Source organism: Perca fluviatilis, chromosome 9, assembly GCF_010015445.1.
Source record: "Perca fluviatilis chromosome 9, GENO_Pfluv_1.0, whole genome shotgun sequence".
NCBI classification, from domain to species: domain Eukaryota; kingdom Metazoa; phylum Chordata; class Actinopteri; order Perciformes; family Percidae; genus Perca; species Perca fluviatilis.
In genome coordinates this window covers 37,819,226-37,843,661 of record NC_053120.1, presented here as the reverse complement: position 1 = coordinate 37,843,661, position 24,436 = coordinate 37,819,226, and the positions used below count along the sequence as shown (strand labels likewise).

At 40.7% G+C, this 24,436-nt stretch overlaps 4 protein-coding genes across 5 annotated transcripts; 3 read left to right on the top strand and 1 right to left on the bottom strand.

Moving 5' to 3' along the window:
• Positions 1 to 32: 32 nt before the first annotated feature.
• On the top strand, positions 33 to 4,580 carry ing5a (inhibitor of growth family, member 5a). 2 transcript variants are annotated; one of them, XM_039812434.1, is made up of 8 exons: positions 33 to 302; positions 1,806 to 1,877; positions 2,591 to 2,757; positions 2,987 to 3,098; positions 3,180 to 3,279; positions 3,496 to 3,631; positions 3,759 to 3,820; positions 3,945 to 4,580. In XM_039812434.1, exons 2-8 carry the CDS (start codon positions 1,850 to 1,852, stop codon positions 3,982 to 3,984), a joined length of 645 nt encoding a protein of 214 aa, XP_039668368.1. In that variant the 5' UTR covers positions 33 to 302; positions 1,806 to 1,849; the 3' UTR covers positions 3,985 to 4,580. The 2 variants fall into 2 exon arrangements, with proteins under 2 accessions (XP_039668368.1, XP_039668367.1); XM_039812433.1 differs by lacking the exon at positions 33 to 302 and adding an exon at positions 322 to 672.
• A 976-nt stretch (positions 4,581 to 5,556) lies between these two features.
• Positions 5,557 to 7,255, bottom strand: cep19 (centrosomal protein 19). The gene is made up of 2 exons (XM_039812427.1): positions 6,819 to 7,255; positions 5,557 to 6,141 (listed from the first exon to the last, which is right to left on the bottom strand). Exons 1-2 carry the CDS (start codon positions 6,946 to 6,948, stop codon positions 5,795 to 5,797), a joined length of 477 nt encoding a protein of 158 aa, XP_039668361.1. The 5' UTR covers positions 6,949 to 7,255; the 3' UTR covers positions 5,557 to 5,794.
• A 127-nt stretch (positions 7,256 to 7,382) lies between these two features.
• Positions 7,383 to 9,893, top strand: pigx (phosphatidylinositol glycan anchor biosynthesis, class X). Its single transcript, XM_039810133.1, has 6 exons — positions 7,383 to 7,559; positions 7,830 to 7,920; positions 8,029 to 8,164; positions 8,306 to 8,519; positions 8,939 to 9,039; positions 9,156 to 9,893. The coding sequence occupies exons 1-6, from the start codon at positions 7,493 to 7,495 to the stop codon at positions 9,291 to 9,293; spliced, it is 747 nt and encodes a 248-aa protein (XP_039666067.1). The 5' UTR covers positions 7,383 to 7,492; the 3' UTR covers positions 9,294 to 9,893.
• A 925-nt stretch (positions 9,894 to 10,818) lies between these two features.
• pak2b (p21 protein (Cdc42/Rac)-activated kinase 2b) lies at positions 10,819 to 23,796 on the top strand. The gene is made up of 15 exons (XM_039810289.1): positions 10,819 to 11,073; positions 12,417 to 12,780; positions 12,887 to 12,993; positions 13,133 to 13,283; positions 13,984 to 14,015; positions 14,112 to 14,225; positions 15,194 to 15,326; positions 15,476 to 15,539; positions 16,405 to 16,453; positions 17,126 to 17,238; positions 17,893 to 18,010; positions 18,140 to 18,239; positions 18,342 to 18,538; positions 22,424 to 22,561; positions 22,695 to 23,796. The coding sequence occupies exons 2-15, from the start codon at positions 12,591 to 12,593 to the stop codon at positions 22,779 to 22,781; spliced, it is 1,593 nt and encodes a 530-aa protein (XP_039666223.1). The 5' UTR covers positions 10,819 to 11,073; positions 12,417 to 12,590; the 3' UTR covers positions 22,782 to 23,796.
• Positions 23,797 to 24,436: the final 640 nt, after the last annotated feature.

Sequence of the window (24,436 nt, the reverse complement as noted above, 5' to 3'; positions counted from 1 at the left end):
TATCAGCTGTTGGAAAGTGGTAGCGAACGCAACGGGTGCGCGCTCGTTCGTTATTCCCTCTGCTAGACATTTAATCAGTTATTTAACCATTAATAACGAGCAAATTGATTAGTGATTGCAAATCTAGTTCATTGTCTTTTCGGTTATCATTTCCTGGATAAAGGAGATGTTTTCTCAGCCGAGTAAAGTACACACTGGTAGATTTAAATGTACAGTACGTTAATCAAGTGAATAACGTGTAGTAACTGTAGTAAGCCCCTGTAGCAGTGGAGATCGAGTGCATACTATATATTAATACTGAGGTAAATGGTTGATCTGAGGAACAGTTTTATTTTATTTATACAGTAGGATACTTGCACACAACCGTTCGATAGGCCGCTATCCGCTGCGCATGCGAGTCACAAACTCACACAGGCAGAGAAGTTGTATCCTGCACGGCTCCCGAGTGTGTGTGTGCTGGAGGGAAACTTATTCTGCGTGACTAGCGAGCGTCGTTTCATTACCGCCCAGACTGCAGACAGAAGGTTATCTCCAAGCCAGTGCAACTGACCGACGGGCGACCCAGGGTTATAAAACAAGCCCAACAGCTCTCCGGCCAACAGTTTGAGAGCTAACGAGAATATCGTTAACCTGAAATGGCGACGGCAATATACTTGGAACATTACCTTGATAGTGAGTATCCGGTGATACACTGTACTGGTATTGACATTTTAAACATCGTATGTCTGTTGAGGTTTAGCTAGTTTTACTGTGTCGAATACCGCTTTTGCTTCGGGGAGATAGCTGCACAGCGCGTTAGCAACTAACAGTTAGCAGTTAGGTCACTAGCTCGCTATAGCTAGCTAACTGATTTGCATCGCTATATAGCCGTCGGTGGTGTAAAGTTTAGGCAAACTCTACATGTATGGCGTTAGACTCACTCCGGCGGTAATGAAACAATTTGCTTGACAATGGCAGATATGTAACACCGTTTGTAGTTCGCGGTTGCTGTCCATTTCGGGTTCTGTCAAAGAAGCTAACGTGTTGGGTGACCTAGAAACTAGCAAATGGTTTAATAAGGTTGTTAAGAAATGTTTTCATACTCAGTCTTATAACATTTTTAGATAACGCCCATTTTGGTCAAAATGTGTATTTGCTTTAGGGTGGCAGGCACCATGCATTTGCAACCTGTTGATAACCGCGTTTCCCGTACAGTCGCGCGCCGGGGCGGGGTGTTTCAAGTGCGTCACATAAGAGGGCGGACAGTATTCTTGTTCTGTGGGCCAGAGCCTGCTCACCCATGTCTCTTTTTGTGGTAACCATTAGGCTATATACTGTTATACTGTAGGGTTAGGGTTATACTATGGTGTATTTAACTACCGAACGGTATATCCAAGCCTCTTAAAGCAGTCCATAAATGAATGTTGAATTCACTGGTTCAGTTATCCTAAACCAAATTCTTGTTCAATGTAAATGATTGTGAATGCAAGGGAAATTACTGAATAAGTATAGAAATGGACGTTTAATTTGAAGTTTCAATGGATATAATTTCTGTATATTTTTTATTAGAATAAAAATACAATACTACATTGTGAGTGACCCTTTTATGTCACACATTAATTTGATTTATTGTTGTTATCGAAGGAATGATTATTGCAGGTTCAACATTTTAAAAATCCAGTATAGGTCGGGCTATAGTTACAACACTCATGGAAATTGGTTGAATTTTACCTAGAGTGGATGATTAAGTGGATAAATAAGTGAAATGTTGGGATGGAATGTCTCTCTCTTGTTCTCCCTCATCCTTGTGACGATTTCCTCTCTAGGTATTGAAAACCTACCATGCGAGCTGCAGAGAAACTTTACTTTGATGCGGGACCTGGACAGTAAAACTGAAGGTAATCATTTAATCTCAAATTATTATCATCCAAATGCTATGTGGATTTAAAGGCGCCTACAAACACACATGGTCACACATGTGGGTGGGCACAGACAGAGCTTGATTGGCATCTTCTTGACTTACACTTTTATGTTTTTTGCAAATGTATGAAGTTTGGTGACTTTGTTATTGTCAGTATAGCTCCTCCACCCAGCGTCAACCTGAGCAAGTATCTAATGGACCTTTTTCACAGCAGATGTGATTTGTCTTTGTAACTAATACAATTAGCAATGGCTCAGATCTGTTGAGTATCCCAACAAATCGGGCCATTGGTTCAGCATGAACAATATCCGGACCCTGGACCTTCCTCGCCTGAATTGTTATTACACTTGTGCTTTTCCTGCTTAGTCAGAATGTCTGCTGTGGAAGAATATTTATCAGCTACAATAACTGAAAACATCAGAGTAGGTGTGCATCGCCTCGAAGTGTAGTATTCTTGTGTTGTACCGTTTTTAAAACCAATAGTAGAGGTAGATAACCAGGCTCTCAATGCGTGTGTGTGAGTGAGTGAGTGAGTTTTTTGCCATGGTCTACCTTCCATCCCGCGACCATCCCAAAATGTTTTTTATCGACCCTGGTCGTTGTAATTCCCCCTTAAGGTGGAGCCCTGCAAGTATTGTGCCAATCAATATTGTTTTGTTTTTTTAGCACTGTAGTTATCATATTTTGCAGAAAAGAAAGGGGAGATTGACAAACTGGCTGAAGAGTACATTGCTAAGGTGAAGAACCTGGCCTCGGAACAGCGAGTGGAACACCTGCAGAAGATCCAACATGCCTACAGCAAGTGCAAAGAGTTCAGCGACGACAAAGTCCAGCTTGCAATGCAGACATACGAAATGGTCAGTCCAAAACAGACCTACGGGTATTTGGGCGCTTGTCAATTCTATGAGTTTACTGTCATGTTATATAGATTTACTATTCCAAAGATTTTATCCTGTCAACATGTTGAAAATAAGCGTTAAGTCACACTTTCTTGTACGAAATGGTTTTCATATAGTAGATTACTAATTTGCAAATGAAACCATACACGTGGTCTGGTTCTAATTACATGAAACCGGTTTACTGCAGGTGGACAAACACATCCGCAGACTGGATGCAGATCTGGCACGGTTTGAGAATGAGCTGAAAGAGAAACTGGAAGTAAGCGGCTACGAAAGTACAGACGGAAGAGGACCGAAAAGTAAGTTGGGTAACTGAGAGGCTTTCCTCCATAAGCAAAAACCGATTGATGCACATCTATAAATGTGAACCTTTTCCACAGAGGGGGAATCCCGGGGGCTGAGAGAGAAGCGTGTATCCAGAGGAAGAGCAAGGAAATGTTCTGATGAAGATTCTCCCAAAAAGAAAAAGATAAAAAACAGGTATGTTTGGCCTGGTGGTGCAATCCGGCCAAGGGTTTAATAGTTTGCAGCTTCCAGAAATCTGCGTTACACAATTTTTATCAGACCTGAAAATGTTATTGTACGTATGTTATTTAAAACATCGTTATACATACTACCAATGATATATATTAATACGCCCACTTTTTAATCCTGCTTAATTCTAATCATGCTCTATGTATTATGTTGGACTTCTAGCCCAGACCTGAGTGATGCTCTCCTGCCTATGCAACCATCAGACGTTTTGGACATGCCAGTCGATCCCAATGAGCCTACCTACTGCCTATGCCATCAGGTGTCCTATGGAGAGATGATTGGATGCGATAACCCAGATGTAGGTTTTTACAGTGCTTCTTACTCGCTAAAATCCAATTTGACACGTTTCTTTACTATGGGAGACAGCTTGACAGCCTGTTTCAGCGAGAGATTACAAACACTGACGTTGTTTTTCCATCCCTCAGTGTCCGATCGAGTGGTTTCACTTTGCTTGTGTTGATCTCGCCTCAAAACCCAAAGGAAAATGGTAAGAACTTTGAATCGGTTTAAAGGGTGTTAACCTAGAGAAAAAGATTGTCATTATTAATGCAGAGACCTCATGATTGTCCTCTGTGCCTTAACATTTTCCCCTCCCCTCTCAATTCTCTCAGGTTTTGTCCGAGGTGTACCCAAGACAAGAAGAAGAAATGAGATTTCTTACTTTTAAGAAATGCTTAACTAATAATGTATGTATTTTTGGTGTAGCACAATGGTGTAATGTGTGTGTGTGTGTAATATATATATATATATATATATATATATAGTTCCTATTACCCTCCATAGACATGGTGGGTCATACAGCTTCATTTTTTCAAAGGCCTAATCTGGATTCAAAGTATAACAACACAATTCACTTGTATATCATCAGTGCACTCTGGGTAAATTAGTCTGGGCAGTGGAGTTAAAAGTTGCACAAATTATTACCAATCAGAAAGTCCTTCCTCTCAAGTCCTATGTTGTGTATATATTGTCATAACTAACATACTCTTGGATCGTGGCTTTAACATACTTGAAATATCAATTTTTATAAAGAACTATTTTTAAACAAATTAACAGCCTGCTGAGAATTTCCAATTTTAAACACCTGAAGTCCTTACCAAATGTTGGTGGTAAAAGGAATTGTGTCATATTTTTAGAATACATTAGCACTGCATAAATGACTGCAATTGATACCAGTGTAAACAATTATGTTTTGATTATCTTAAACCAAACAAGCAATGCAAATTCATTATTTTTATTGATTTTTATTGAGAACCTGCGACATTTTTGAATGTATTTTGGTACTAATGGTCAGTCAGTCAGTGTCTCATGTCAACTGAATGAGGTATTTAAGCACTTTGAATGAAATTTTCCCCTGAAGAGGTTCGATACACCGAGCTTGGTTTTACGATATAGCTAATCTCATTTAAAGCTTTGCCATAGTGCATCACTTCAAACTATATATATATATATATATATATATATATATATATATATATATATATATATATATATAAAAATGTATGTTGTATTATTGTACTCAAATTTTATTTAATAGGATTTTAGCATCTTCTATTCAACTGTGAATATCACTCACTTAGGTGTAAGCCACAAATAAACGAGCCAAAGTCTTTGTATTTTATAAAATTCAGTATTTTATAACAAAATAAATATTCACTATTATTCATGCAGTATCTCATTCATTGCCATTCTTAAACAAAACATGTTATGTCCTATAGTATTCTATTCTTCTGTTCAGCCACTGTAGCTGTGGAAACAGCGCTGTGGCGTTTCTAATATTTAGTCTACCTCCAGACTGATCTCATGAAGTAGCGTATGTATGACATGCCAATTCTTATGCCATTTTGGTGTGTTATCAAGACGCATAATCGCTTTTTAGCGTGTTTATCAACACCGTTGACCGACGTGAATTTTTGCTGTAGCGAGTAGTTATGAAAGGATGTAAATCTGCAGAGGTTGGTTGGGGTGGTGGATCGGTAAAACACAGGACTTTCACCCAGGAGAGCAGGGATCGCGTCCCGCGTGTGGTGTTTTTCAACCGTTTTTTTGTTAATTTTTTTTTTTTTTTAAACCTTCCCCAATGTTTCTTTCCTAAACCCAATTGTTTATTGTTTTCCTAAGCATGTGATGTTGGTCACTGTCGTTTTTTTGTGTTACTAAAGCCTTTCCCAATGTTCTTTTCCTAAACCCAACGACGCCACGTTGTGTGTATGTTTACATCCGCTGTATACAGCGTAGACATACATGGGGATAGCTCAAAATGCATACAGATAACACGCCATTTGGCTTTAGGAAAGTGGCGTGTATGTTTACGCAAAGCCATGTTGCTACGTCCCTTGTTGATGGAAATGGCCCCGGGATGGACAAAACATCCGTCAGATTTCCCTGTTATCTAATAGAACATCAGCGTGTTGGCTGATTTTCAGTCAGAAAGGTCGGAGAAAGTTTTGGAATAACAGTTTCAAAATCCATCATCAGACTCGTCGTCCCAGCTGCAGTTTTCTTCGGCGGTCTTGGTGAAATCCATTTCTACATCGTAAACAAAGTCAGGATCGTCTTTGCGCTTCCGGTTCTTTTCGAACAGTTCGTCCATTTGGCCCTTCTTGCGAGCCAGCTCGTCGTCGTCGAGTTTGTTGAGGTCTTCGTCGGGGTCCAGGCTGAACGAAGCCAGGCTGTGCTCCAAGCTGAAGCCTTGCATGTGATCGCGCAGGATGATGTGAAGCTTCTCCAACTGGCTCTGGGACACGCCCTCCAGGTAGTCCCTGTGTCGAGGGTGATTCTTCAGACTTTCTGCAGCCATGCTGTAGTCTGGAAGTTAAGGAGAGAGGGCATCACGGATTCAAACTGCTCTGTGGAAGTCTTCGTGGTCAGATGAACCTGCTAAGGGGCCCTACTGGCCCCCTGTTCCTTCACATTGGATCATGTATGTATCCATATCCTTTGGGTACATTGTGTGCACACATCTTACTATAGATGGCAAGTTCATTATTTTCCCCAGGGCCCCAGAAACCTTGCTGCGGTCTCTGTGCCCAGTTTGTGGTTATTTGATTCTACATATTTATAGGAATATGGATAAAGGGAGCATAATACAAACTGAAATAATCAAGGTTTTGATACAGGGCCCTCAACAAGACAGGGCCTACGTATCAGATAGAAAAAATGACCGTCCTTAAAGCCCTTGTCCTTACAGTTTACAAGGTGTTTAAATGGGGCGTGTTCACATACAAATTGCAGTTAATCATTATGGATCCTTGAGGGCCCCTAGGGTCTGGAGTAGAGAGGCAGTTGTGGCACTTTTTCACTGGGTAGTCTAAATTGAACACAATATTAATCCATTTTTGTCACATTAAATCACATAAGATACAAATGGCATACCGACCTAATGATCAATAACAGAAAAAAGAGAAGAATAAAATAGTAACGATTCTAGGGGACCAATAAAAAAATAAATTTGTACGAGTCGCAAAATAATTGTCTTGCCTTACCAGAATATTTTGAGAAGTTCCGCACGGGTATTATTCTTTTTCGCACATGTTTAGTTTCCTTGTGTTCATAAATTAAAACTATAGAGGGAGGAGTGAACTGCACTCCACATCGCTTTGCCTCGAAACTCATCTTCTGTTAAATGTCCACAGCAATCTAGTTTTAACTGGTCTCCCCTTGAAGTACAGCGGTAAAAGGCTAACACTTTTGAACCATAATTAATATATTTTCAATGGGCATTTGACGAGCGAGTTTCAGAGATAATAGCATAGACAGTAAAAGGATGATACGCGCTAACCTGTCTATGGCGCTAGCGTTGCCTGGGTGCTGCTTGTCGGTCTCCAACCTTTCTGTCTTGGCCGAAGCCTGCCTACATTTCTAGTAAATGCTTTAAAATCATATTGTTTCACTCAGAATGACGGTGATGATTGATATCTGAGTGTCTGAGCAGCCCTTTTTTATACATATTTTTTGTCTCAGAGCTTTCCCACAATGCCTGTTTATTTTGTCTCGCTAGTCAGGCACTGTCGTAGCTTCCCTAGAACTACAAAAGGGTCCTTCAACATTCTTTTCCGTAAACAATTTGAAAGAGAGCGTCGGGTATTAGCTACAGTTGTTGTTGGCTAAATAGAATACATGAGGTTGTAAAAAGCTTGTTGTAATTCACCGTTACTTGATGTATTTTGTACTTGTTTATGCCTTGGCTTGTTTATCGACATGCCATTGCCATTTCATCGAAGAGGGTAAGGTGTATTGTTAGTCCTACAGTAGCTAAACCCGGATTAGTTTACTGTGTCACTCAAACTTAATTTCCCTGTCCGAAAACCTGACATATCTAAATTTGACTTATAATTTAACCTTTTGTATCTGGCCCCCATTAACCCACTTTTGTGGCATCCTTAACTTTTTTTTAATGCTTTAACAGAACTAACAAATAATGCATTATTACAGTAATTGAAGTCTGCTATGTCCTGGCTTATGGTCTTGACTAATACAACCTCCATGTGTTGTAGATGGGAAAAATGAGAACCACTGTGGTCTTCTAAAGCAATGGCTTAAATCCTCACTAGTTTCAGTGGAGATCATCAAGAAGGGGTTTCACAGGTATTATTATTATTATTATTATTATTTCAGGTGTATTTTCAAACATTAAACAGTAACCATCTTTAAGGCTCCTTGCCTGTGGATAAGTGATTTCTGATGTGTGTTCAGGGAGGTGGTAACCACTGTTGAGCTCGGCCCTGATGTGCTCAGTGGGGTCAGAGTTCTGCTCGTCCATAGATGGCCCAGAGGTGTCTTTGTTGATCCGTACCAACTTGCATCTCTGAGCGATCAAAGCGATTGGAAGGTACTCTTGTCGTACTCGGCTTTCATTTATGTTAAGTAACTGAGCTGGAACATAGCACATTTGTGGAAATAATTATTACAAGCCACATTTATGTACACTATGTATTTCTTGTATAATTTAACAATTTATGTCTTCTGTAAGATATTGCTAGATTCAGCCATTGACCTAGAGGTGCCTGCTCACAAGACTGTGGGATTTGTCACCTATGTGTATCCCAGCCCTGATGGACCAACTCCCAGATTGCTAAAAGTAACAATTCCCATACACGGTCGCTACCACGAGCCTTCTTTTGTTGGCGAGACGTTTACATCTGTCGACATAGAACCTCCAGAGCTGCTGCTGCGGACTGACAAATGTAAGTTGGTCATTTTTTTGGCCATTTTTAGGCCTTTATTGACAGGACAGCTGAGGATGACATGCAGCAAAGGGCCGCAGGTCGGAGTCGAACCCGTGGCCGCTGCGTCGAGGAGTAAACCTTTATATATGGGCGCCCGCTCTACCAACTGAACAATCCAGGCGCCCAAGTGGGTCATTTTTATTCTGTAGTCATGTGTGTCTCGCTTCCCAGAAACTATATCAAATATATTTTAATATTATTTATTATTATGTTTAGTTGAGTTAATATACCATAAACTTGTATGGTTCAACAATAACTTGATAAATAAAGGCCCTTCTTATTTGTTGTCAGAAACACTGGATGGAAAATGTATCTGACGGAGACAGAAAATGAAGTGATTGTTTGTCTTAATCTAAACTTTTTCTTCTTCTTTCTAGGTACGCAGCTCGACAACAAAGAGCCTCATGCTGCCGTGGACGCCCCCTGTACTCCCGACAATTCAAGCACATGTCTGTGGGTCAAACTCCAGCATCAGCAGGTGGTTCTATATAAATCTTCTCAAAATCTTAAGTAGAAAAAGCGTCAAACTTTTTACGATATTGTCTATTGCTCCTTTTCTTTTATTAATAATAAAAAATCCCTTGTCTCCTGTAGGAGCGAGGCCCGATGGGTGTCCAGTTTCCAGTGGGCGACGGGTCTTTGGTGACGCCTGTGTGCGGTGGGACTCTTTTAGTCACACTGCTCTGCTGTGTGGCACTGTCCAAACACATGTGGAAACATCGTATCAATTAACAGTGATTGTCAACATATCTTGTGTTAAACAACTCATGATCCTCTAATTATACAGTTCTGTCCGATACGCACTCTCACTCTGGCATCTCTGTGATCAAGGTTTTCGAACATAAACCATCAAGGGCCATAAACAATAACGCCACACAGACATTAATAGGCACAGATAGAAAAGGTCCGGTGTATATTAATCATTTTGAATGAAAATATGCATAAAACACCTTATCTTGTGAGCTGACACAAATGGAGAACAGGACTATTTTACATCAGGCCAGGTTTCTAAATGGAGGAGGTTCCTGGTTTTTACTGTGTATAATAATCCAGATAGTTCAGTTAACCAGGTTCTGGGTATAATATGTCTTAGTTACTGTAAGTAAACGTCTGTTTTGGTTAATCCTCTCTACTTTTTGTGGAAGATTTCCTCCTGTTATAATTTCAGCTCAGAAGGAAGAGCTGAAATGAAGATGACACCTCTTTATTTACTGAATTTAAAACATTTGTATATGGCCACAAATCATGTCCCTAATCCCTATGACATACCTTTTTCCCCAACTGCAAACAATATTTTAAACTCTACAATAATAAAAAACAAAGATCTGCTCACTCCACTCTATGAACATTGCAGAGTGTGCAGATTCAGCACAATAAGTTTATTGATGTAAATGGTTGGATCTTTGTGGATTTTTTTTCTTCTTTCTAGTTAACTCAAATTATGTTCTGCTACATTTACTACTTTCTTTATCCTCTTCCGTCTGTCAGTAAACATTTATGTTGTGCATCCACACATTGTTGAAACCCACATAACTTTACTTTAAAGTCTTATGGATTTTCATTTCCCAAATACACATGAAAACACAGAGGCTTTTAATATTTCACTCAGTGTAAACATACACTGATATAAAATAATATGTATACATATGGTACTGTCAGACAATATGGAATAAGATTGGGTTAAACCATAAAGCTCTCTTAAGTGGAAATAAAGGAAACTGTGTGTTAAGGGGTTATAAATATAATATCCTTACCTTACCTTACCTTGTCTATTTGGGTATGGCAAATGTCGGCTGGCATTTTTTTCAGAGATCATTCCATCTGTCACAGTGCTGTTATGATTTATTTTAGACAAAAGTGTGTATCATGATTTCAAAACTTAAAAAGACCACACTGTGTTGATGGGCCAGCATGATTGAATTAAAATATATTCCAGTCCAGTTTGCAGGTATTGCTCAAAGGTACGTCAGCATGGCCTTGGGTTTTTATACATTTTCTCTCCATCTGATGGAAATTATTGTGTATCAATCAGTATCCTCTTCACATATAAATGTTGAACTACATTATCTTAAATGCTATTTGATCTAATTCAACTTCTAACTTCCAGTTTCTGCTGTTTTTAAGGTGTTTCTCGCTTTTAGTATTCCCAATGGTCAAAACGTGTTATTAGAGCTCTGGGTAGTTTTACACACGGGCTCTATAACGTTTGGAGACAGACAGCAGACAAAGTTCATACACACCATTCATTAGAAACATTTATTGAATAGGCTAGGGCTGGGTCGGTAGTTCCGCTTCCCCTTCGCCGTAGCGGAATTATCCAAGGGCCGAAAAGTTGCATTGTAAATAGTTGTAGCCACATTTTTACTAACTTATTTGTACGCGTTGCGTGCCACCAAGGCCCCCATGTAACCAGAGGAGGTACTTTTAACGGATTTACAAACATTTACCAAGCCGTCGAGGATCGGAAGTCAAGTTCTACCGTTACTCAAGTTTAGCTGGTGTGGACTCTCCGGTGAGCTCTGCTGCTCCGTTAGCCTGCAAATAAAGCAGATTTTTTTACTGTATAGTTTGCAGCCTCTGTAGTGTTATCTAGCCATGTTAATATGTTGTGGGAAACCCATAGCTTTGGTTGTCAGACTAAATAGCATTAGCTTAAAGCTTAACGCTGATCTCGTAGAATTGCAAGCATTGGTGTAGCTTGTCATGCTAACGTTAGCTTTAGCTAGCACACTTGTTGGACAAGTAGCTAGTTAATGCTAACGTTAGCTTGCTAGCCGACCCTGTTGTTACTGATTTGAAGGGCATGTTTGGCAGAAATACCGTTATATGGGAAAATAACTCAACGTCTCAACGTCGTATGTTTCTTAACAATAAGCAATAAAGTGTCAGCTTTTCATGTCCGTATCAACTGCACTGGGAGAAGAGCAACTTGCATTATTCAGATGTAGCATTTGGACACAAAAAGCATCTACTTTAATAAAAATGTTTTCAACCTTATAAAGATTAATAGTAGGGGTTCAGAGGGAATAAGATGAGCTGTGGTCACTAATTTCGCTCCGCTAACAGTCTCTCCTTTCAGTTAACTTTATATGTAACATTAAGTTAACAGTCTCTGCACTCCCCCTCACTATGAGTGTGCTAGTCAGTGTTTGGGGTAGTTACTCAAAAAAAGGTAATAGATTACACATTACTAGTTACTTTACAAAAAAGTAATGCTTTACTTTACTACATTACTCACTGCTAAAAGTAAGTAGTTACACTACTAGTTACATTACTTTTGGATTACTATGTAATATCACCTGAGATGCACCATAACTTACTTGCCAAGTAACAATATAAAGTTAAACCTCATGTATGCCCAGATCAACACAAGCCCTTACTATAATGAGGACATCCGCAAGATCTCTCTTTTATGCTCTTTAATACCACAAAGCTGACAACAAAGTGGTGAACATCAGCACAAAATGTGTCCAGAAGTACTGGTGGTCGTCTGCTCTTCACCAGCACTGCTAGTTATTGCCAAATGATATATTAAAACATTATTGTCTGTATACTCCGATAAAGAGATGGAAAGAGCTTGTGTAGGGGTTCTCCTTAAAATATTGTGGCCCAAGATGATTGTTTTTTTTTCCCAATTACCAAATACTAGACCAGCTTCACTTATACAATTTAGCCTAAATAATACATACACGATGTGGACCCCAGGAAGAGTAGCTGTGCCCTTGGGATCCTATAATAAACTAAATTGTTTTATAGTAGGGCGTGGTTCCCTGATTATTGGTCACCACATTCTGCTGTATATGTAACCTTATTGTAGCATGTGTATGGTTTAATGAATGTCTGGTTTTCTTCCAGGTACCACTTGGTGCTTCCTTTCTCTTCCGCAGTCATTTTCGGGCACATCCTCCTGTAGCGCATGAGCACACCTGCGCCTCATGCTGATGTGAGCGCTCCCCGTCTGTTTGCCACCCTCGCCCGCTGCGTTCACCTTCCTTCTTAGCCCCGTGAGGCTCCCAACGACCTGTAGTGATGTGTGATAACGGAGACCCTGAGGATAAACCCCCTGCCCCTCCGGTCAGGGTGAGCAGCACCATCTTCAGCACCAGCTCTGGCAAAGACTCCCTCTCGGCCAACCACAGCTCTAAACCCCTGCCTTCTGTGCCTGAGGAGAGAAAACCTCGCCACAAGATCATCTCAATCTTCTCCGGGGCTGAAAAGGGTGAGTTTGGCCGAAATACATTTACCGTAAAAATTTATTTTTGCGTTTTGCAATCGGTCTAAATGTGGTCATGTGTGATTTTGAATGAGGTTTTGGTTACTTTCAGGTGGTAGAAAGAAAGATCGAGACAAAGAGCGACCAGAGATCTCGCCACCATCAGATTTTGAACACACCATACATGTTGGGTTTGATGCTGTCACGGGGGAGTTCACTGTGAGTTTTCACTTTTTGGTTGTTCTCACACATACACATGCTTTTTGACACTTGATTTTTGACCAAAAACACACACACATTAACATCACATCATACGTCTGCGTTATTTTGACACCACGTCATCTTTTGTCATACGCAGGGTATGCCAGAGCAATGGGCTCGACTACTCCAGACCTCAAACATCACCAAGTCGGAGCAGAAGAAAAACCCACAGGCCGTGCTCGACGTTCTTAAGTTCTACGACTCTACAGGCAACGGTCGTCAGAAGTACCTCAGCTTCTCATCTTCTGGTGAGGCTCCAAGTTAAATCCACACATTACTAGGGTTGGGCATTGTTTGGATTTTAACAATTCTGATTCCAATTGCGATTCTTCCTTTCGATTCTGGTTCTTATCGGTTCTCGATTCCGATTCTTTGAGGGGTGAAGTTGAAACGGGTCACATGCTTATTTCACAAATAAGAGGAACGTTTTATTTGGATTCAATGGTGGGTTGCAGTTTAACCGGGCTTTTTCAACGTAAAATAAAGCCACACTAGAGTGCCGCTTACTGTGCTCCATGGCTGCAACACAACAAGCGCCTGGCTGCTACGGAAACCAAAACTTGCACATGTTAAATTTGGAACCCATGATCAGAATCGTTTCTTGACACCCAACCCCACACATTACGTGTATTTAGTTACCTGCAGGGCATTATGACTCCACCATGTTTGTAGGTACAAGTTAATTATTGCCTAAAATTACACTTTACCCTTTTGTCTTCAAATAGATAAGATTTGTGTCTCATTCTCATAGAGAGGAATTTGCTCAATATCATCTCATGTATAACAATGAGTGACCAGGCCGGTACTGAGTAAAACAGTACAATGTGTTAGCCTTGAAAGAAATCCCTTTTGAGAACGCCTAGTTTAATCTGTGACTACAAGTACTCATAAAACATCTTTTTTTTTTGTTTTTCTAACTCTGCCTCTGTTTTGTTTTTTTATTCACAGAAAAAGACGCATTCACTCCGGGGCCTCAGTCTGTAAGTACTTCAAGACTTAAAACACACATGCAGTTTTATTTGCACTATGTTCGGTTTTACAAAGGCTAACAACCGTTTTCTTTCGCTCTCGATCAGCCTGTCAAAAAAGGCACTGAACCCTCTTCTCCGAATATCAAAGACATTGACGATGACGACGACGATGAAACTCCTCCTCCTGTTGTGGCACCGAGACCAGAACACACAAAGAGTGTGAGTCACCTGTGTTTCGTAGGCTTGACAGCACAGTGATTATCATTACATCATATTTCACTTTCTGGGGCATTCTTTGTGAGCTTGCAGTGTTTCCTTTAGGATTTATTTTAGCAGTGGGAGCAGGTCTGTCCAAACAACAACACAAACAAATATATTTATTCACCTTTTTGAGGAACTATAGGGCACTTAACATCTACAACAGGTCTACAAAATGATTTTTACAAGAAATTCTTCATAGGGAAACCAAAACCCATATGACTACATCTATAGACTAGTTCCAATTTATATTATATTACACTGACTCACTTGCCGTTTGAATGTTTCCAGATGTTTGATATCAGGACGATGAGCTGACAGAACCGACAAGTTGAACGTTGTCCAATTAGAGCGGACCCACCGCGGTGACGTTTTTGGTGGAGCTGGTCGTTTAATAGTCGACTCAGAAGAAAGTGAACGTTTTGACAAGAAACTACATCAACACAACAGTATGTGGAGTTAAACTGGACGGACCCAGTAACCTCTGAATAGTTCTACTTGTTGTTAAATGGCAATGTGAGTGGCAGCCAACCACATTATGCATTATGTCGGCAGGATAATTTAAGATTATTTTTTTTGGCCATTTTTAGTCCTTTATTGAGGAAAGCTGAAGAAGAGTGGGGGGGATGACATGCAGCAAAGGGCCGCAGGTCGGAGTCGAACCCGGGCCCGCTGCGTCGAGGAGTAAACCTTTATATATGGGCGCCCGCTCTACCAACTGAGTTATCCGGGCGCCCTCGGCAGGATAATTTAAAAGGCAACTGCGACTTCATTGTGCGTCTGCCCTATTTCTGATACCGTGGCGGCAGAAACTTTGCCATGGCGGGCCGCCACTACAAAATGACCATATAGGAAACACTGACTTGAAAGGTATTTATTAAGGTTTATTTAAGGTATTGTTTGTCTTTGGTTATGGTTTTATTGTACAGGTGTATACTCGCTCTGTTATTGACCCCATCCCTGCTCCGAGCACGTGTCCAGACGGAGAAAGTGCCTCCAAGGCTGCAGACAGACAGAAAAAGAAGGGCAAGATGTCGGATGAGGAGATCATGGACAAACTGAGTAAATGATTAATAAATCATTAATCTTCCAAATCTGTCGCACAACAATACAGCAGTTTCAATCCCACATGCTACATAAATTTGCTTATATTTATTATTTATTGCTATATTTTTTCCTTTTACATAATGTGATTGTTATCTGTCTTACAGGAACGATAGTCAGCATTGGAGATCCTAAGAAGAAGTACACCAGATATGAAAAAATTGGTCAGGGGTGAGTGCAGATCCAACAGTTGCATTCAGAATGTGTGATAGGATTTAAGTTTTAATATGTAATTAAAAAATGTATTGTAATTGTATTTTTAATTTTATTTTAGAAGTTATATGTTGTAGTTATGGCTGAAACTGGGGCAGGGCCATCACAGTAAAGAAGGAAATTAAACGAAGGACAACTAAAAGCTAAAAGGGAAAGTGAAAGACAACGGGCGAAATTACGGAGACAATTACGTGATTGTAAATAATGAAAAAATGTCCCAGAATTGGCCCTCAAGTATGTAATATGTCTATTTCATTCATAAAATAACGCGCAATGTGGTTTTACATCAGTAGCCAACATTAAATTACGTCCCCCTTCCATTTAGCGCAGACATTTTATTCCTTTTAGTCTGTGTTTGTGTTGGCTTACTATTTTCTTTTCCCTTGTCCCCCTGTTCTTGTGTAAAGCGCCCTCGGGTTTCATGAAATGCGCTATATTAATCTAAGTTATTACGTTGGTTGCTACAACAATCTCGTAATGCTTTGGCTCGTCACACAGTGACAGTGATTAGCTCACGATACATCCAAAGTAGGCTAAGTTAAAGTTTTTAGAGTCAACAGAGCTTTCATCAGTGTCAGGTTTATGAAGCCAGATACTTCCATTGAGATCCTAACTTTCTCAGTCAGTAAAGTGTCATGCCACAACGATGATAGATGAATCACGGCTCCGGGGCATATGTTCTGTTTAACATCAGGGATTTTATGTGAAAACACGAAAGCATAAATACAACTGTTTAATATATACAGTATGTGTAGACTAATTTGAGTGGACTATTTGTTTAAATCTGCATTGAAGTAAATTGCTGATCTCATTTGTCTCACAGGGCATCAGGAACCGTATTCACAGCCATTGATGTTGCTACAGGACAAGAGGTAAAGAGTGACGTGAGGAGATGTGGAGACTATAAAAAGACTAACCAGGGGCACAGCAGTAATACATAAACATAAGTTAACACATATATACGTTAATAGTTTGTAGCAATAAGTTTTATTTATATAGCACTTTTTCTATAAAATACAGCTGTAAAGTGAGACTATGTAACTTTGGCTAAACGGCTCCCGCTGTGGCAGCAAGTGATAATTATAAGATAATGGTAAGTACTACATACTGTAACAGCAACACAAGTAAAGAGTAATCAACTTAGCAAAGTGACCCAGTACTGTTAGTTACACAGCAATGTCTATTTCATATGCTACCTTGCCAGACCAATAAGGTTGTATTAACAAAACTTCTGAGTTTGTTGAATTGAGCAAGGGTGTGTTTTTATTTATTATGAATTAAACATCTTCCTTTGTAAGAGGAAGAATGTGTTATTTCTTCTTTCAAAAGTTGCATAGTCTTCCTTTAATGCTTTACTGTGAGAGAGAAAAGACAATTGGAGAAAGCAGTTGAACATGCACAATACATACCGTATACCTATGCTGTCATAATAAAGACCAAAGGAGAGTTTGGAAAATGAAATTGGATATTAAAACTTGATACTACGTGGTCCCTTCAGTAACAGTAGTTTTAAATATCTGGTCTCTCGCTCTTCCTTTTTACAGGTCGCCATCAAACAGATCAACCTACAAAAGCAGCCAAAGAAGGAGCTGATCATCAATGAGATTCTAGTGATGAAGGAGTTGAAGAACCCCAATATCGTCAACTTTTTAGACAGGTAACACCGGGAGCACGCCACAGGCGTAACGGTCGCGGATAGCAGCGTGGCGCAGCTATTTCTATTTCGCCGTCCATGTTATCCAATCTGTCCGGCCACACCGGGCACGTAGCGTCCACGTATCCCTGCGCGCTGCAGCGATAGTTTCGGCGTCTCCTCTAATTCTTGCGCGATACGCGAGCGTATGTGTCAAACCAGGCAGGTAACCGCATACAGGAAGACCACAGTACGGCCGGATTCTTTACAAAAATAAAGCACATTTCAAACTAAAACACCTAGGTTCACGGTGATTTCGGCTGTCTTGACTTCTAACAGCGAGACATGCGATCAGGCACACGGAGAGAGAGAGAGAGACTGATGGATGGACAGAGAAAGTGACACACACACACACACACACACACAGATGCACACACTCATCCTGTCTCTTTCTATCGGAGAGAGACAGACAGACAGAGAGAGCCGAGAGGAGAAGGATCGCTTTGTGACCGGCGCGTAGAAATATACGTCTGGTGTGAAAGGCCAGGCGCATTAGGCTCGTATCTAAGCTATGCGACACTTAGGCCTGCGTAATTTTAACAAATCCAAAAAGTTGTCACAATAGCGCGGTTGGACATCAGTGTGTGACGTCCGTGTGTGTTTGTGTGTGCATGTCAGTTTCCTGATGGCCGAGGAGCTGTATGTGGTGATGGAGTACCTGGCTGGCGGCTCACTGACAGATGTGGTAACAGAGACCTGTATGGATGAGGCCCAGATAGCCGCTGTCTGCCGAGAGGTACGCTGCACTCCTTATAACCAGGGCTATATAAAAGAGATCAAATCCAAGTCCCTCTTCATGTAAAAGTTATCGGCCAAACAAAAAACTCAGTTTTCAACAACTTTTCCCTTTCTTCCATACCTGCAGTGTTTACAAGCATTGGAGTTCCTGCATGCGAACCAGGTCATTCACAGAGACATCAAAAGTGACAATGTGTTACTCGGGATGGATGGCTCTGTCAAGCTGAGTAAGTCCTTGTACTGATGTCATCCAGAGCCGCCCGTTAAACTTGGATTTGTATGTTCTTTCACTGTAACTATGCATTTACTCTTCTCCATCTCTTCAACAGCCGATTTTGGCTTCTGTGCTCAGATCACTCCAGAGCAGAGCAAACGCAGCACCATGGTAGGCACGCCTTACTGGATGGCTCCCGAGGTGGTGACCAGAAAGGCCTATGGGCCTAAAGTAGACATTTGGTCACTGGGTATTATGGCCATTGAGATGGTTGAAGGAGAGCCTCCCTACCTGAACGAGAACCCACTACGAGTGAGTGAGAACATTTTGAATCAACTGTCCCTTTTTTGTGTTCATTTCCAACACTTTGATATGAAAGTATCCCAATCGAATCATCTGTACAGTAAGCAACTCTGTTAAAAGATTTAGGTTCTCTTCAAAGGCACAGTGTAATGTACATAATAAGCAATCTTAATTTATATCAAAAACTAGGGTTGCACGATATTGACAAAATGTGATATTGTGTTATCGATTAGGAATATTACGTTATCGATATTCATTTCAATATTTTTAAACATATGTAAAATTACCAAAGTTAACAAATAACAATATAGTGCACAGTGAGACTAATATATGGCTCCGTAGTGCGGCTGGACCACAGGTCGGTCATGAATGAAAAATATCAATCTGTCCGACTTCAAACTGCCTGTACCGCCTTTTATGAAGTTGCGGGATAGCTACCTGTGAGAAATGTATGCGGGATGGGATTTGGTACCGTTGGTCTAGTTCATTCAGAAGCTCCTTGAAGCCTTTTTTTATTCACTGTGTGGATGGGCATCATATCTTTGGCCAAATAATACGTTATAGCGTTGGTGATTTCGGTATTTCTCGTCGAGTTCTTGCCGTACTTTGTGCCACTAGCAAAAACACTCGCTAGCTAGGCTTGTTTGGCTAGCTGGGCTTGTTTGGCTAGCTGGCGTATTAACTGCAACAGGTCTTTTTTTGGGATAGTATCATGCACTCATGATTCATTCCGTTTTGTTGTCTCTATCCATTTCTTCATTTACACTGTCACTCTGTCAAAATATGCACACACGTCACGTGGTACACTCCATAGGGTGACCATATTTTGATTTCCAAAAAAGAGGACACTCGGGCAGGCCTTGAGACAAATCCAGACAGGCTTCTCAGAGGTTAATGAACATGCTTTATTATGCCTCAATGGTGCAAAAATAACTTCTGTAATAAAATAAAATCAGTAACAAAATAATATCTCTCTTTTAAAATAAATAATATGAAATACTGTTCTAAATATGACCTCTTCTGTGTTAGAAAATCCAGCTTCAACAAAATATCTCTTAATAGCTTTTCAATGTAATAAGATAAATAATAAAGACACTGAAACATATGTGCCAGCTTTGCACACGGTGCACTCCGCCTCCCACTTGTCCGGTCCTGACCGGGACGGTACGTGGGACATTTCTTTTGCTGTTCAACTGTGAAGCTCCACTAGCTGCACTAGTCTTGTTTTATGGTTGTGCACAGGCTCCACACAGAGCTTTCGCCGTAGCCTACGTAAGTGGCCTGATGTTTATATTTGTGCGCTGGTGTGTGCGTCAAGCCGGCGTGTGTGTGTGTGTGTGTGTGTGTGGAGTGGGTGATAGAGTGAGGGAGAAGTGAGTAGTGACGGCTAGCGAGTACGACTCTAGAGTCATAGTGAGAGAAACAAAGTGTCTCCCCTGTGTTTTGTGACCACGGTGGGACATCTTTAGCAGGACACGCTTTGGCATTCTGTGTGCAATGCTGCTCCACTGTCTGCTCTGGGCCCTGTGTATGTGAGCCTCGCAGAGCCGCCCACAAGGCAGCCTCTCGGGAATTGCATCACACAACAAAGTACTGTAGTATTGTGTGCAAAGCGCCAGTCAATGTAAGTACACGCGTACTGGTCCCATGAAAAACAGTGAAAACCGGACATTTTCATGAATTTATAAAACCCCCTGCCGGACGCCCCGGACAGTAGGTAAAAAGTGGACATGTCCGGGCAAAAGAGGACGTTTGGTCACCCTACCATAGGGTTTGTCACGTAGTGGACCCGTGCGCTGACGTGCACTAACATGTGCAAGTGGCACGGTAACTGGCCAATGTAACATGGTCATTATAGCGTTTCAAGCGGGCTCTAAATCAAACCCAACTAAGCCACACAGCCAACGGACGGGACGCAGCGCTCCACAAAATATTGCATACTTATAGTGACACTTTCGATATAATATTGCGCAACATAATATCAAGATCAGGATATTAAGTCGATATATCAAAAACTAGGGATGCACCGAAATGAAAATCCTTGGCCAAAACCGAAAAAGAGGAAACCAAGACCGAAAACCGAAACACCGAAAGAAATTATGCCAATTATTAGTATCATTGCATTTATGGCTATGACTGTGTACTAACTTTACTAAAATCAAGGCATTGCAATTGTATTAATTAATATTAAAGTTTAATTAAAAAAATATCTAGCAGAAATATGGCTACAATCTGATAGTCACATACAGTATATAGTAGCCTAAGAACAGAATAGCTTACCTATTATTATTATTATTATTATTATTATTATTATTATTATTATTATTATTATTTGAGGCACTTTCTTGCAGGATTTCACTGAACATATCAGACAACGAGGGTGCATGCCCCTCATCTGGTGCAGAGAGACGAGTCTTTGTTTCTGCGCTCTGATCTCCTGCGCTGGGCGCTGCTCCGTCTCCGTCTCCACGCAGGTTCTCCGCATCCATGGCGGCCTGGATCATTTCTCGTGCGCCCTGCTTTATTTCCGCATCCAAGTAATGGTCTTTATAACGCGGATCAAGTACAGTCGCGATGAAGTGCAGAGGATCCGAATAGATCTCAGTGAAACGTGTGCTGACAGACTCTAAGAGCACTTCTCATTGTTTTCACTCCGTGGTCCGTCTCAACCTCTTTGCTTAGGAGACGCTTTTCAGGTGGAACGGATCGGGTACTGACACACGTGCAGGTCGCGGTTTCTGTTTGTGTCATCGCAACATTTCGGCCGTATTGTTTCGGTGATAAAAAAAAAAATTTCGGTGGCCAAATATTCGGTGCATCCCTATCAAAAACCGTTTAATAATTAGTTACTAAAGGTATAAATGAATTGTTTTTGTCAGACTTTGGCATAGTTGCTGAACAGCTGCAGTCCTTAATCTCTCATGAGTCAACACAAAAGCAGGACAAATGCTCACAAGTGTCATGAGTTTGTCCTGCTCTACACATGCACTAACGGCAGCATTCAAGGAATAAGCCAGGCGTTCAAAGGTTGACTTGTTAGTTGTTAGCAGAAGTTGTCAAGATGCAAACATATCTGTCCAGTTTGTCTGCTACCCCTGTTGAATAGTGTTTTGTATTCTAGTTGTGTACAACAACTATTGAATCAGCTTTATTGGCCAAGTATGCGTACGCATATAAGCAATATAAGTAATATACATTGTTAATCTACAGATCAAATTGACTCTAACTTTAAACAGGGGTACAGCTAGTGCAAGGGTGTGTGGGAGAGCAGAGAGTGTAAATATTTTAATGATATACAGTACATACCAGAAGTGATTTATGTACAGTATATGCATCCACCAAAGCGTTTTTTTCCAAGAGTGCTGTGTATTTACACTGCTACAAATACCAGCAGCGTGACGTGGCGCTGGGCATCTCTTCTGCACTGAGAGCTGAAGGGTTTTTTTTCCGGTCACAGAGAGTTGAAAAAATTTCAACTTTGGGTTAAACGTTGCGCTCGTCACGATCCCTTTTTACTGAGCCATTCAATCCCAGTGGAGGAGGGGGGGACAAATACCTCAAAGACCAACCATCACATCCTACACAAGTGCTGAACAACAACAACAACAACAACAACAACAACAGAGAAATGAATACTGCTAGCCATATAGACCGGCAGGTCCGTCCTCTCATGCTTCAGCGTGCTCTTCATCTAGAGCAAGGGCCAGAGCAAGTACTCTACCTTGTGCTGACATTTTGACTTCTGCAGATCAGCAGAGACTCCTAGCTGTGTGTTTTCAGCTGGGTAAAAAAACCGCTTTGGTGGACACACACCATGTGTTGCACATGATTTATTTCTTGAAACTAGATTTCACAGTTGTTCCTTTTTTCTTTCGTCTCTTACCCTTTTTGCAGGCATTATACTTGATTGCCACAAACGGCACACCCGAGCTTCAGAACCCAGAGAAGCTGTCTCCGGTCTTCAGAGACTTCCTCAACCGTTGCTTGGAAATGGACGTAGAGAAAAGAGGCGGAGGCAAAGAGCTGCTGCAGGTTAAAAACTCTTACTGTTGTGAGATTATGTTCATTGAACTTATCTTGTGTTTTGATTAAACGTGCACTTGATTCAATGGTTGTTCCCTTTTCCCCCTTCCTTCTCTTTTATGATCTTTGCCGTGGCGCGCAGCATCCGTTCCTGAAACTGGCGAAGCCCCTCTCCAGTCTCACACCTCTCATCCTGGCAGCCAAGGAAGCCATGAAGGGCAACCGTTAGCTGATGAAACAAGCTACCCTGCCTTCCCATGCTGTGCACAGATATGTGCCAACCATTTAGATTTCGTGCCAGACAATAGGCTGAGAGTGACTTTCCACTCCTGATGCACCAGCCTTATAAGCCCTGACAAACCTCACTGTGAAGAAGACCAAAAATACAGAGCACAACTCCACCGCTGTCCATATGAACTCTATTCTCATGTCAGAAGACAAGTCATACTAAAGTGCTTAGCTTCAGAGTCGGGTCGTAGTTCTTTTGTACAACAAATCTCCTGGTAATAAGTTAGGGCTAGGCTTGTATTTAACTTGGAATGAAAAAGATGCCTAGTTCTATTTAGTTTTTTTTAATCAACTGCCTTAAAGAAATGCAGATTGTTGCCTAATGTATTGTTGATTGTGTCAATGTTTCTCTTCCCATGATTTTACTACCTTTGTAATTGACCTTTTCAGCATGTCAGTGTCTTAGTGATTTTGATACTTGAATTTCATATGTGTCCCCCTTCTTGTTATGTAGTTGGTCTCATTCAATGAACACTCTTGCTATTTCCACATTGACTCGTGTTTTATGGACATTTTCTCTTACCGGTTTTATAGGAAACATTTCAGTACATTGTTCATTGTGAACACGTGCTGTGATTGTGTCGTTCTACGATCGCCACACCTGACAGACCTACTGTACCAGTCTTCCCCTGTATCACTAGTCTCCTGATACCAGAGGTGCACCTTACAGGCAAATTAAAATGTTAGATTGACAGGGTTTATACTTTCTTCCTTATTGTTATTAAAAAAAAAAATGAGTATTGTATGTTGAACTCTGTCCTTTGTGTTCTTCTGGACTAAACAAATGCGCTTTTTCCATGTGTATATTGTGTAGTTAATGTTTAGTTTGACCATATCCTAGTGGTTAGCTGTCGGAGCCTTGTAAAGACAATTTGTTCTGTTTATTTTTCTTCTTCTGGGCGACTAACAGCCTTGTCTGCGCACTCAAATAAATGCAACTGTTTGTGCTTTTGTGATTTGAGAGTGAAAGTGATTGTTGTGCAGTAATATTATTATTTTTTTATTATTAAACCAGAAGGAAACAAATGAGACTAGACTAATATGTAGTGCAATATAGCATAACAATTCCTATCTATCCTAAATGTTTGAGGTGGAACCAATGTTGGCTTTATGGCTTTAAAACTGCTTAATGGCTTTATGGCTTTAAAACTGAATTATCTACAGGCAGTGCAGATACAAAATGAGGATGTAGGTGGCAGAGCTCGAGGTGTGAAGTAGTATGCCACCAATCGGTGAGTTAATTGTGCGCTTAAAAGGGTTACTTCACTGAGTTTATACAGACGGGAAGAAGTGGTCTATACCAGACTTAGATTAGGTCACACAGGATTGAATGCTACCTTACAAATAATAGGTTCTAGCAATGGCTTATGCATAGAATGTCAAGATAAAGAAGTTGGTAGTAGCGTACGTTTGTGTGTAGATGTATATGATGATAGTAGAATACACTGGCAGGAAATGGAAGGAGAGAATGCAATACGTGATATTCTTAAAGAACAGGGTATGGCAAGGGAAAGACTTGAAGCTTTATTTATTTTTCTTCATAATACTTGTTTAGTAAAAAGAATATAGTTTATTTATTTATTTATTTTATTTATT

Bases quoted from the DNA above. Each gene is read 5' to 3' on its own strand.
- pak2b (XM_039810289.1), top strand. From the start codon at position 12,591: ATGTGTGATAACGGAGACCCTGAGGATAAACCCCCTGCCCCTCCGGTC. The intron at 13,284-13,983 runs GTGAGGCTCCAA...TTTTATTCACAG, and splicing joins CCTCAGCTTCTCATCTTCTG to AAAAAGACGCATTCACTCCG. The intron at 18,240-18,341 runs GTAAGTCCTTGT...TCTCTTCAACAG, and splicing joins GGATGGCTCTGTCAAGCTGA to CCGATTTTGGCTTCTGTGCT.
- cep19 (XM_039812427.1), bottom strand. From the start codon at position 6,948: ATGAGTTTCGAGGCAAAGCGATGTGGAGTGCAGTTCACTCCTCCCTCT. The intron at 6,142-6,818 runs GTAAGGCAAGAC...CTTAACTTCCAG, and splicing joins GAACTTCTCAAAATATTCTG to ACTACAGCATGGCTGCAGAA.
- ing5a (XM_039812433.1), top strand. From the start codon at position 636: ATGGCGACGGCAATATACTTGGAACATTACCTTGATA. The intron at 2,758-2,986 runs GTCAGTCCAAAA...GGTTTACTGCAG, and splicing joins CAATGCAGACATACGAAATG to GTGGACAAACACATCCGCAG. The intron at 3,280-3,495 runs GTATGTTTGGCC...TTGGACTTCTAG, and splicing joins AAGAAAAAGATAAAAAACAG to CCCAGACCTGAGTGATGCTC.
- pigx (XM_039810133.1), top strand. From the start codon at position 7,493: ATGTATTTTGTACTTGTTTATGCCTTGGCTTGTTTATCGACATGCCAT. The intron at 8,520-8,938 runs GTAAGTTGGTCA...TCTTCTTTCTAG, and splicing joins GCTGCTGCGGACTGACAAAT to GTACGCAGCTCGACAACAAA. The intron at 9,040-9,155 runs GTGGTTCTATAT...TGTCTCCTGTAG, and splicing joins TCAAACTCCAGCATCAGCAG to GAGCGAGGCCCGATGGGTGT.